Consider the following 12,156-nt stretch of genomic DNA (forward strand, 5'->3'; position numbering starts at 1 on the left):
GAATTCCCTATACGATTATGATGCCAATGGACTTCCACAATATTATCCAACTTAAACCGCTTGAAGTAGTTCAAGTTTATTTTGTTTACATTAGAATTAAGTGCCACAAGCCATGTGCTGACTGTGAGATTAAGAATTGAGAAATAATGTAAAAAATTTGAGAACTTGGAGATTTTTTCTCATAATTTATGCTGCGATACTCACTGTATCCGGTCATGAGATTGCTGGCTTCTCTAAAAGCTTGCTGTTACTGATAAGAAATTTGCTATAAAAATAGCGCTGGATCCATGAATTGGATCAGTAATTATTGTGACAGTGAATTAAAGAGTTGGAAACAGTTAAGTAGTGAAATAAAGAACTAAAATTTGTGTCTAGTGAGTGTCAAGTGCAAAAAAAATTGTGTCAGTGTGTTAAGTCATGCCAAAGTGCATGTGACATTGTGTTTTGTCACACATACACACATATAAGGATATTGTGAATTTAAGTGATAAAAAAATGAGCAAAATATAAAAAAATAAAATTCATTAAGAAGTGATAAACAGCACCAAGTGCCTAAAAATAGAACCAAATATGGTGATAAAAAACTTTAAATGGATTTTTTGCTTCTCACTGATCTGCATATATCTATCAAATCATGTCACTGTGTCACAAATGGTGTTTCGCGACAGTGATGAAGATGATGTGAGGTACGGACAATTTTTTGTTGCTTTTTGACTCTGTATATAGGCTTTTCCTTCCTTCCTTCCTCTGACAGTTTTGCCGCTTTCTTATTCCCTCGTTGTCTTTTTTTGTTTATTCTCTTATAAATTTAGGGTGGCCAGAGGATTTTCGGAAAATATCGAGACAATATTGGAAAAAATCGGGACATTTCTAGTTTTGGCACTTTTGTGGTTCTTTTTTACTATTTTGAGTCTTATTATTTAAAGAACTCGTTAAATTACGTTAGAAACTGTTAAGAAAATAATTAAAATTCTGAAAAAATAATTATCCGGGCTTGAACCCGGACCTCCATAAGAAAAAAGTTCAAAATTTATCGAAAATTCCAAAAATTGTTGAATAATCGGGACATTTTAGGGCTTTGTCGAGTCACACAGCATCAAGTTAGAAAATTACATTCCGGCACCCGGCAAAAATACAGCAGATGGCCGCCCTATAACTTATAAATGTCAGAAAAGGAAGAAAGAAGAAGTCAAGCACATTCAACAAGTCGCTGATGAAATATCATGTGCAATAACATGCTTAATCTTAACAAAGAATGGAAACTAAAGTGAATTTAAAAATTTAAAAACATGAATTTTTTAAAATTTATTTCTTGCTTGGTTCTGATTTGTGGATTCTTAATGGATTTTTTATGTGACTTTAAATTGATCCTTCTTGTGTGGAATTTTAGAAAGTCTTAAGGATTCATTTTAATATTGTAATTATTAAATAGAAAAGGGTTTTGAATGGGGATCTCTTGGTTTTGGGATCAAAGTTGCAAAATGCCATTTTAAGCTTAGATCCAAATTGATTTAAATTGAGTCTAATTATCTTAAGAATTCCGACTCGACGTGAGTGATTCAAAATGACTCGGTGGTGGATTGGATTAATTCTAATATCTAAATACTGCAACACAGACCCAGCGATCATGGATTCAAAAATCAGCAAGAGAACTTTTTCACTTGTTCCTTTTTCGACTCGCTGTTTTCCTTTGTATTCTTAATACAGTCCTGTCATACATCGCTCGCCGTTCAAATGAATTGTGGTCCTTGGCACCTAAAACTGGCTTTATTTAAGCTTGCTTCCGTATTGATAATTACCACTTCCAAGTGCAAGACTGTCTCTCCTTCAACAGCCTCATTCCAAGCGTTCTTTGGTCATCCAAGAATACTTTGTAGACTGTATACTCTAATGTCATTGAATAAGTGATATGTGATAATGTAATCAGGTTACATTATAAATTGAAGGTCTTTTGAATACAATGTTGTGGTTTACCCTCAAACAATAACTAGCTTGAGATGCCTTAGTTCAGCTATGGATCTCAATGATCTAGTTAAAGTTCCCTAGTTTAGCTCTGGATTTCAGTGATCCAATCAAAGCTCATTAGATGACAAATTACGAAATAGACTTCAATCCTCTAAAAGACCAATCACATAGCCAACCCTACCGATAGCTCGTGCAACAAAATCCACAAATCTCTCAAAAATCCCCCAATATTCATCAACTGAACAAGCTCCATTTTAAGGCATTACAATCATTTCACAACTTTGAAGTTTCCATTCACTGAAATAATAATAAAAAAATAATGTCATTGCAACAATTAAAATTTAAACTGAATATATTTTCTTGTTGCTTCCTTTTTGGCGAGATAAAGTCATAAAATTTTATTTATATATTTTGGCATTGGAATTTGCTACATAAAAATGAATAAATTATGCTTACAAGCTTGATATTAAAATAATTGGCTAACAAATTTTTATTATTTTTTGATATTTCAAGACCTGTCTACAGTCAGAAGAGTTCATGGGTGGTTCGAAATCCATCAAATACAGGTGGCAGTACGGGTGGCGTCAAAACAGTAAAGACTGTATATACATCAAGATCCATGAATCCGGTTAATGAACCAATGGCAATGTCATACAGTCCTTATCAAACTGGATCTCAATCGCAGGCGTAAGTTGGAATGAATTTTGGGTTTTTGTGATTTTTAACATTTAATTCCTTCATCAGCAATGCTGGCTCAATGAGTTATGGCTATCAACCTGGTATGATGCAGTCAGGATCTCAATCACAAGCGTAAGTACCTCAAATTTCATTAAATTATGTAAATTAATTGAATATTCATTCAGCAATGCTGGTTCAATGAGCTACGGCTACCAACCTGGCATGCAGCAGTCAGGATCTCAGGCGTAAGTCCACCAACTTCCATAAAAAAACTTAATTAAGTATTAAAATATTAAAATATTCTAGAAATGCTGGCTCAATGAGTTACAACTATCAACCAGGTGTGATGCAACCTCAATTTGGCAGCGGCAGTGGATCGTATGCTTCCGCAAGCTCTTCATCATTTTCGGGTAAGTGAAATTCTCGCCATTATAATGTCATAGAACGCAAATTATTTTGTGCATATTTTACGATAAAAAAATCTAAAAATAAATTAAATGAAAAGAATTTCATTGTGGAAGTTGTCGATGCTGGAACCGAAAAAAAAATAATAAAATAAGAGGAAAAAATGAACAGCACGAGAGAGCAACTTGTGTGACGATGATGGAAGGTCATGATGATAAAAAAATAAATTTCATTTCAATATTTAAGCAATTGCTTAATGCTTAGCAACCGACTGAAACTTTGTTCCTTTTTCTTTAACTTGTGCACTCATGTGAAATTCCATTCACACTCCATATGGAATGAAGTGCCAGTTCTTTCAGTTTAATAAATTGTTGCTCTTATTCATGGAAAGAAAAATTTAGAATTCAATTCATGCATGTGAGCGTAGTTTATGCTTTTATACTTTATGATTTTGTGGTGTTCGGAGAAAATTTTCAGATTGTCTTTGATTTATGATTAAGGAAAATGAAATTTTATTGAATTAATTGATTTTAGATTCATTTTAGAGTGAGTTTTGGGGTTTCCTGAAGTTTTGGATTCGATGAATTTTTGAGACCAAGTCCGAGATCGAGACAGCAGCGACCCGGGGTTCATTTGGGATGCTATCCATAAAAAAATCGATGCCGAGACTAAGATTGAGACTGTAATAATCCAAGGCTTTCTTGGGATGCTACAGACTGAAGCCGGGACTGAGATAGAGATAACAAAGGAATTCTTCGTATTCTTGATATGACAAATCTTGAAACAGTCTCGTCCTAGGTCTTGATCTTAGTCTCTATCACAATCTAGGTCTTAGTCTCGGTCTTGGACTTAGTCTCGGTCTCGGTCTCAGTCTCAATCTCAGTCTCAGTCTCGGTCTCAGTCTCGGACTTAGTATCGGTCACAATCTTAATCTCAATCTGGGTCTCCATCTTAGTCTCAGTCCCTTTTTCGGTCTCGTCATAGCCTCGGCATCAATCCACAAAACCCTTAATGATTTTTCACACAATTTTCAATTAAAAATGCTATGGAAAGTTTTGAATGAATTTACATTATAATTCTTTTTTGTACGTCATATACGCATATATGTAGACATTTTTATCAATGTCAATGCTAAATTGACACGTGTTTCTAAAGCTTCCGGATTTTGAAAGCTTTCAATTTTGTTTCTCATTTAAACTGCTTATTTTTTTCTCTCATGAAAAAAAAAGAGTTGGAAGTGTAACTAGAGTGTAAAGAATGTAGGAAATTAAATTTTTTAAACAATTCAGAACTTTAATGGAGCGGGATTGGTTATGTGTTGGAAATGATGTTGAAAATGAAAGGTGACAATCTCAGCTTTCGGAACCCGAGTGACACAAATGAAAAGGCTTCGCCGTGGAGTATTAGAGACTATATAGAACCTCTTTTCCTAACTTAAAATGCCATATTGTCTCCAAACGGAGGCAGCTTTCAATTGATCTGTATAAAATTGATTAATTGGAGCCTTTTACACTCCATGACGGAAGCTTCTTCATTTAGGCCGCTCAAATAAAGAGATAAAATCCCTATCGTGAAGTCATTAAAGCATAACGTGTTTAGTAGAGCTCAATATTAGCGGTAAGACGTGAAGTTGCCCCGATGGCACCTCAACGGCTTATTTTGACCCATTTTAACAGCAAAAAATGATGGTTCACTGTGTTGCATCGCTCAAAATAATGATGAAAAGCCACATCAGTGTTAGGCAACCTTTATGCCGTTAAAAATCTTTTAAAATGTCAAGAACCAAGTGTTGTGAGCAATTTTGGTTGAGGCTTGACCACAAAAATATCCCACAAAAAATTAATAGTTGCCTACCACTGCTCTACATCCACATATAAATAGATTTCGAATAAAAAAAATTATTAATTATTTATCAACCTTTTGAAAAATTCGTAATATCCATTAATTATTTTTCCATTGACTGCCATAATTATTACATGCAAATTTTTTTCTCAATAATCAGTCAAACATTTAATTCGTTGTCAAAGTAACCAATTTAAAATTCACATTTTTTTTTAATGAAACATAATTATTACGCAGTAATTTTTAAGTATTCAACCTATACATTTGAGTGCCTTTTTTTGTTATGTCCTTTAAAATCATGGTCTATAATTATTTTACAATTACTCATCGAGTGGAATTTTTTAAATGCACTCATTGTGGTGGATTTATTCATTTAAGTTGTACATTTAAGCTTATGCAGCTATGAAGCTTGCTTTTTTATTTCTCTCATTTTCGGCATACTTAATTTTAACAAGCTATTTCCAAAATTCAAAGATTATAATTGAAAGTGCAGTCATTAAAATTCCAACTATAAAGCAGGATGAATGGAGTAGCTTATGTGATTATTTAAAGACAGTCATGGCAACGAATGCGATTGACAGGGAAAAAATTGAAGTAACGATGATTCTACTAGACCTAAATACCTGGAACTATTATTATGAAGGACTTCTGGCTAAATTGAGTAGTGATAAAGTCATCATTACTTTAAACAGCATAGAATCGATGAAACTGGCTACAAATCCGGATTATGTGATGCTTTTAATGACACCCGAGACATTACAGCATGAAAGGCTTTTAAAGACGAAATTTGGACAAATTTTCATTGATAAAGCCACAAAATTTTTCGTCATTTTTCACTCATCCGAAAGTCAAACCTCAAAGTTGATGGCACTCTGGGCAATACTTAGGGACAATGGACTTCATAATGCATATTTCATATCCCACAAGCTTGAAGGCTCATTTGATATTTGGTATGTGCGTGTTATGAACGAAAATAAATTAAAATTCACAAAAGTCGCAAAGTCAGCAATGACTAAGCTGTTCCAAATGACCGACATGTCTAGAAAGACTGTCATAAACTTATTGCACTACGACAGTGAACCGTTGACCCGTGCCAAAGGACAAAAGATTTATGGACTTGAGGGAATATTAATGGGTGAATTCACTAGCAGACTCGGCATAAGCTACAAGATTATCAATCCATATGATCATGACTTTTCAATCGACAAAATGAAATTGGTCGTCAATGGTAGCTTTGATATATGCACATACACAAATGAATATGTAGCGGAACCGTCAACTGAAATTGTTTGGACTAGTGAGATGAATGGAATATGTTTGATGACTCCAAGGTATATCCATCGGCTGAATTATGTCAACTTTACAAATCCATTTGACATGATCTCAACATTGCTGATAATATTGGCTATGATACTTGTGCTGTTTATATGGAAACTCATGATGATCTTTAATGGCGATTCAATGAGATTTCGGACTATAATTTTTGTCATGTACCAAATGACTCTTGGACATTCTATCACCAAATTGGAGCGCATAACATGGAAGGAACGGCTGCTGGTCTACTCATACATATTTGGTGCATTCATCCTTGGTGCTTACTACAAATCGATGGTCATCGCCTTCATGTTTACACAGACATCATTCCGACAACCAAGAAGCATTGCTGAGTTTAATCGCGGATCTACAAATGTTTTAAGCTACTACAATGAGGATGCAGCCATAAAGCTTAACTTGCCAGTCATACGCAATTCATTGATTATTAATCGACTTGAGTCATGGCAATCACTTGATCTTACACCACCTGACGATATAATTGAGTCCATAGGCTACATTGTTGGATGCTCATATGCTGATACGCTTATACGGACTGTAAAAAATTATCGAGCAAATGAACGTCGGTTTGGCAAGCTTCCTATTAAAGTTACCCATCAAGCCTACACAATTCGCAAAGGATTTCCATATACTGAGAAATTTCGTTGGACGGTCAGTGCTATACACGAGTTTGGTGTCCGTAAATATTTACAAAGAGATTTGATGCTTGCCGTACAGGACAAAATAAGGGTGAAGACGAGAATAATTGAAGGATTTTTAGAAGATCCCGAAGACGTTGAAATGCCATTGATATTTTTGTTTACTGGATGCTTTATAGGGTTCATTTCATTTTTGATTGAAAATGGCTACAGAGTTGTTGTACAACCATCCGTAACACGTGCCGAAGTATACTTAAAGGATCAAAAAATAAAGTCTGGTCTTAAGAAAAAGAGGTTGAATCCAAAGAAATTTGCATGGAAAATTAGCGTTATGAATAGTACACGGTACCATAAAATGTATATGAAGCCATACGTACGTTGAATATGCTGTATATTTACATGCTATATGCAACATATATAGTTCCTATTTTTGTGAATTAATGGATATGCTATATATTTTTTTTAAATTTGAAAGAATTTTAATTAAAAAAATGTCGATAGCTTTTGCTACAAAATTGATTGCTTGGTATTTGGTACAGGCTTTGATCTAAATGCATTTTAAAAATTAATTTAAGCTTTGTGCTATTTTTTTAATACATTTAAATCGTATGAACATTGTTTGATGTTCGCTGGATTTTTTAAGAATGAACCTCATACTTGTTAACGTTGATACAGTTACATGCTTGAATATTGGATTTTGAGACATTACTTTGTGAATCAATAAATATTGAATGTTAAATTTTGGTTTTATTTATGTTAGTAACGGGCAGGAGGCAAAATGGCATCAGTGGCCTAAATGGCAGAATATTGGCCTCATGTGCCAAACGACCTGGGTTCAACCTTAGGTCATGTCTAATTTTTTGAAGCTCCTTTTCCATTTTCGTCGTTCAAGCTCCGAATCTCGCCCTAACAGACATAGAGCATGCTTTCATGGCACAGAAATACCACACTCGAGTGTTTGGTGCAGTTTTGAGATTTTTGGCTCAAAATTCGTCTTCGTTGCTAGTTATATCCACAAGAATATTCTAATATTAGGATTGTAACTAGGTAAATTGAAGGGAACATTAGTATCTTATGAACAGACTCACGTCCTTGCAATGTCAAGAGCTTAAAAACCATTCAGATCTTAGTATAAGCTCCAGGTTTAAAGGGTCTGACACTTCACTATTTATTTAATATTCAGGATCTAGAAGATTGTTACAATAAATAGTCTACTGCTGTTTTATTTTCAAAAATAATGTTTCCCTAACAGGCAAAGTGACCGATATTAGATACCTAAGGTATTTCTCCACTATAAAAGCATGCTCTTTGCCTGTTAGGGCTATTGTATTACATAATACATAAACGACATCTAATTACATAATCTTAATCAATCTAACTTTCTCTATTTTAATCAAAAACAGGTGCTCAGTGTACAACAAAACCAAAAATATCTCCAAACACCAAACTCCAATGTGGATCAGGCGCCTGTAGAATCACATGCTTAGACGAATATAAATTTCCAAATGGCGAAAGCACAATGTCACTTTCGTGTATGAATGGTCGCTGGATTGTACAGAATTTTGAATTCAATGAAGTTCCACCGTGTGAACGTAATTTATAATCATTTATCTATTTTGTGCATCCTTAATGTGATGTCTTTTTGTTTTATAGCTGTTTGTTTGCCAAAATGTTTAAACAATGGAATATGTATAGCACCGGGAACGGTAATAAATGAATTGATGTGTTTTATTGCTTAATAATGAGCTTCATTGTCTTAATTTTTAGTGTAAATGTCCAGACAATTTTATGGGACCGACATGCCAAATGAAAAAGGAGGTGATTGATTTGGATTTTTTTAAATTTTGACCGTTAAAAACTGAAATTTTATTATAGCTTTGTCTTTCATCGCCACCGCTTCCAGCAAATTCAAAGCGATCTTGTACAACAGCGTGAGTAGCTTGTGTTGCTTGTTTGCTTTCAGCTTGATGATGCTTGACATGAAATTAAATCAATTTTATCCAGCATAGTTGAATATTCAAAGTAATTCATTTAATTTCACGAGTGCATGCTGCTGAAATTTTTGAAAACAATCAGAAAAACCTCTTTAAAACCTTTTGTTATATTAATCCATTTTCTCTCTCTCTCTCTCTCCTCCATATATATATTTTGTACATTCATAGGATGTGTACTGTAACATGTATGAAAGGTACTTAAAAGATTAATTTTCATATTTCTCATGTAGAGTATGAGAATAAGCGAAATAAGGGATGATACATTTGATTCTGTGATGGCATTAAGATTTGATATAATTGTGTATGAGTTGACTCAGGCAGGATTAAATGCGATTTATTTCAATTTTCTTAATTTTTGAAGGTTTTGGGGGTTTTGGAATTATAATTGCTAATTATTAAGATGCATAAAATTGTCCTTAAACATCGCAGAGCCACAATCGCTGCTTGTGGATCATTTAGAGTAGTACAAGTCGGTCAATTGACCTAAAATCTTATCCTAAGCTGCAGTGGCTCTGACTTTGAGGTAAATTAAGCTTAAATCCAGCGTTATAATTGAGTCTTGCTGGCCTGGCGCTATATTTTGAATTTATTGACCGTATTGTGCTCCTCAGATAAGTATCTAGCAATTTTGTACAATTTTAAGCTGATCCTGAAGTCAACTCATCTTCTATATGGACAATTAAACTCGAGTAGACTAGATACCACATAACCCTCACCCCAAAACCTACCATCCCTTGCCATCACAGCACATATTTCGCCGTGAAAATTTTGCTCTACATGAAAAGTAGCTCTATAAATATTATACCATATACCAACATTAATTTTCTATAATTCATGTAGGCTATAAGTTCCCAGATGCATCGCTCTCGATGAATCTTTTATGCAAAAATGGAGCATGGATACCGGAACGGCAGGAAATTCAAAACATTCCCGATTGTGAACGTAAAAAAAAATTTTTTTTTATTGAAATATTTTTTACATTTTCTCTATGACGATGACGATGATGTAGATCGACTAGCTTATAAATTAAAATAAAAAAAATTCCTTTTTCTTTCCTGTAGCTACATGCGAGCCATCATGTCGAAACGGTGGATCTTGTTTATCATACAATGTTTGTCAATGTCCGCATAATTTTAGGTATAGTCGGAAATATCTTTAAATGCTATATTTAGACTAAACAATTTCATTTACAGAGGACCACAATGTCAATATAATATGGCTGATTGTTCACCAAAGAAAATGGACTTTAATGGTCCTTACAATTGCTCATCGACTGGCGATCTCATATCATGCAAATTGAGATGTAAGGAACTATATAATTGCTGCATATGTCTCATATAAATCATGATTAATCCTTACACCTAAAAAAGGATTTCAAAACTGTTCATTCTTCCCAAAAACCAGACATGATTTTTCTACATGTCTCATTGTGGTTCCTTCGGTTAATCCACAATAGTAAAAAAAAAAGTTCAAAAATTTAATTTCCTTTCCATACTCCCTTCCTATTTTATAGAATCATGGCTTTTTCCTCTTAAAAACTTTTAATTGAAAATCTTCATGTCTGCTTTTACACAATATTCTCATTCCTTCTTCCTTCTCATTCAGGTCCAAAAGGAATAAATTTTGAATTTGAGCCAGCATCTGAGTACACATGCAATTATGCTGTTGGTGAATTTTTACCTAAAAAAATTCCAAAATGTGTTTACGGTAAATTTTACATATTTTTAATAAATTCAATACTGTACATCCATATGTGCATGCTTACATTACAGGAGATGGAGTTCTCGTCTTTCAAAATGAGCCAACACAAACATTCCAATTTGGTCAGTCAAATGGAACGGTTATTAAAAAGAAAGGTACTTCAAAAATGGTCACACAAACGTACGAGTCAAGTAGTGAGGAAGATGAGGAAATTGAAGAAACTATCATAAAGAAGACGAAAGTTATCAAGAAGAAGAAAAAGAAGCCAAAAGTAGTAAGTGATAAAGTTTGTGTTTAAACTGCAAATAATGCAGGATTGTGTGTTGAACTTGAAATACGATATGTAGATTTGCTATCTGAAGAGCACATTGCACATTGCAGCCCGAACAGCCCAACAGGCTGGGGTATTGCTGCTTTGTGGATAGTTTAGTTATTACGTTACAGAATAATGAATTTTTTACGCAAAAAGAACTGAATTTCTATTGTTTAAAGTGAAGATTGCGACTCCATTCCTCGTCCTACGATTCACAATCGATCGATAAGAACTGATAATCCCTATCCCTAAATATAATAGGTAAACGACTCCTTGCTGTATTAATGGCAGCACGCAGAGTTGCCCTGACGTCACCGTGGTGATGGCTTTCAACGTTTTTTTATTGGCAAAATCTGCAGTTCGTCACATTGTACCGCTCGGGCTTTAGAGATGCATGTTTAGGTATTAACATAGCTCAATATTGGTTCCGATTTTGTTTGGAACAGTCGACTTACCTAACTACTTTTAAGAGCTTGCTGTATTTAAATATACTAGTAGAGCGAGTATGCACTCAGTATAATCTGCTCCTGAAAGCATGCTCCTCGTCTGCTAGGACTTGACTCAATATAAATAAGTAAATTGAATCTATTATCTAAATGAGCTGAGTGTGGTGGTTCCTCATACATTGTAAAATGACTATCCGACTTGGAGCCTAGGCCACATCACAAAGCTTGTACAGATTCCATGTTTTGTTATCTAATTGAAATTCCCTCGTTACTGTTCTACGTCAAGTTGCTTTTGGAGATCCAGGGAGTCTTTTTCCTAAATTAAGGTTAAGTTTAGACTTAGTCCTAAGTTTAGGCTTGGGAATTCCCAAAAATGTATGCTAATCAGCCGAAGAAGATGTTTGAGTTTAACTCTGTCCGCTCCCGGATGTAACTGTTCATAAATCAGATAACCGTACATAATGTCTAAATCCCAAAGTTCGAAGAACCTTGACTGTTGCACAAATGTTTCATGTAAGCTATAGCAACAAACTTTGTTGAGGGCAAATATCGTTGAGCAAACTTCAAGTTCCCCACAGTCAAAGAAGTTAAGAAATTCACGACATTATTCACGGATCGTTGCATACATGTATACAAGTTGCATGCATGTCTGTTTATTTGTGTTTAGTTGATGCATTAAAAAGAGCTCTTCAGAAAAGTTTTTCACTTTCATGAAAGAAAAACAAGACAAAGTCAAGTAAATCGAGTAGAAAAAAATAAATAAATATTCAGGAGATGAAAAACTTTTTCATTCCGATTTTTCCTCAAGTATTTTAAAGAAAATTTTTCGCACATAAATAATG

At 34.2% G+C, this 12,156-nt stretch overlaps 1 protein-coding gene across 1 annotated transcript in view; it reads left to right on the forward strand.

The window, feature by feature from the left end:
• Positions 1-321: 321 nt before the first annotated feature.
• Positions 322-12,156, forward strand: part of Hml (hemolectin) — a 37,926-nt gene continuing 26,091 nt past the window's right edge. Inside the window, exons 1-15 of the mRNA XM_070644555.1 lie at positions 322-686; positions 2,479-2,652; positions 2,710-2,775; positions 2,829-2,888; positions 2,950-3,053; positions 8,264-8,452; positions 8,514-8,566; positions 8,628-8,678; positions 8,736-8,791; positions 9,023-9,048; positions 9,695-9,796; positions 9,916-9,991; positions 10,048-10,157; positions 10,460-10,561; positions 10,627-10,829. Of these exons, the coding sequence (XP_070500656.1) occupies positions 571-686; positions 2,479-2,652; positions 2,710-2,775; positions 2,829-2,888; positions 2,950-3,053; positions 8,264-8,452; positions 8,514-8,566; positions 8,628-8,678; positions 8,736-8,791; positions 9,023-9,048; positions 9,695-9,796; positions 9,916-9,991; positions 10,048-10,157; positions 10,460-10,561; positions 10,627-10,829 (1,488 nt within the window). The 5' untranslated portion in view covers positions 322-570. The remainder of the gene's footprint in view (positions 687-2,478; positions 2,653-2,709; positions 2,776-2,828; positions 2,889-2,949; positions 3,054-8,263; positions 8,453-8,513; positions 8,567-8,627; positions 8,679-8,735; positions 8,792-9,022; positions 9,049-9,694; positions 9,797-9,915; positions 9,992-10,047; positions 10,158-10,459; positions 10,562-10,626; positions 10,830-12,156) is intronic.

The sequence above is a fragment of the Chironomus tepperi genome, unplaced genomic scaffold, assembly GCF_022539635.2.
Source record: "Chironomus tepperi strain 1889 unplaced genomic scaffold, CSIRO-AGI_Ctep_v1 contig_337, whole genome shotgun sequence".
Lineage (NCBI taxonomy): Eukaryota > Metazoa > Arthropoda > Insecta > Diptera > Chironomidae > Chironomus > Chironomus tepperi.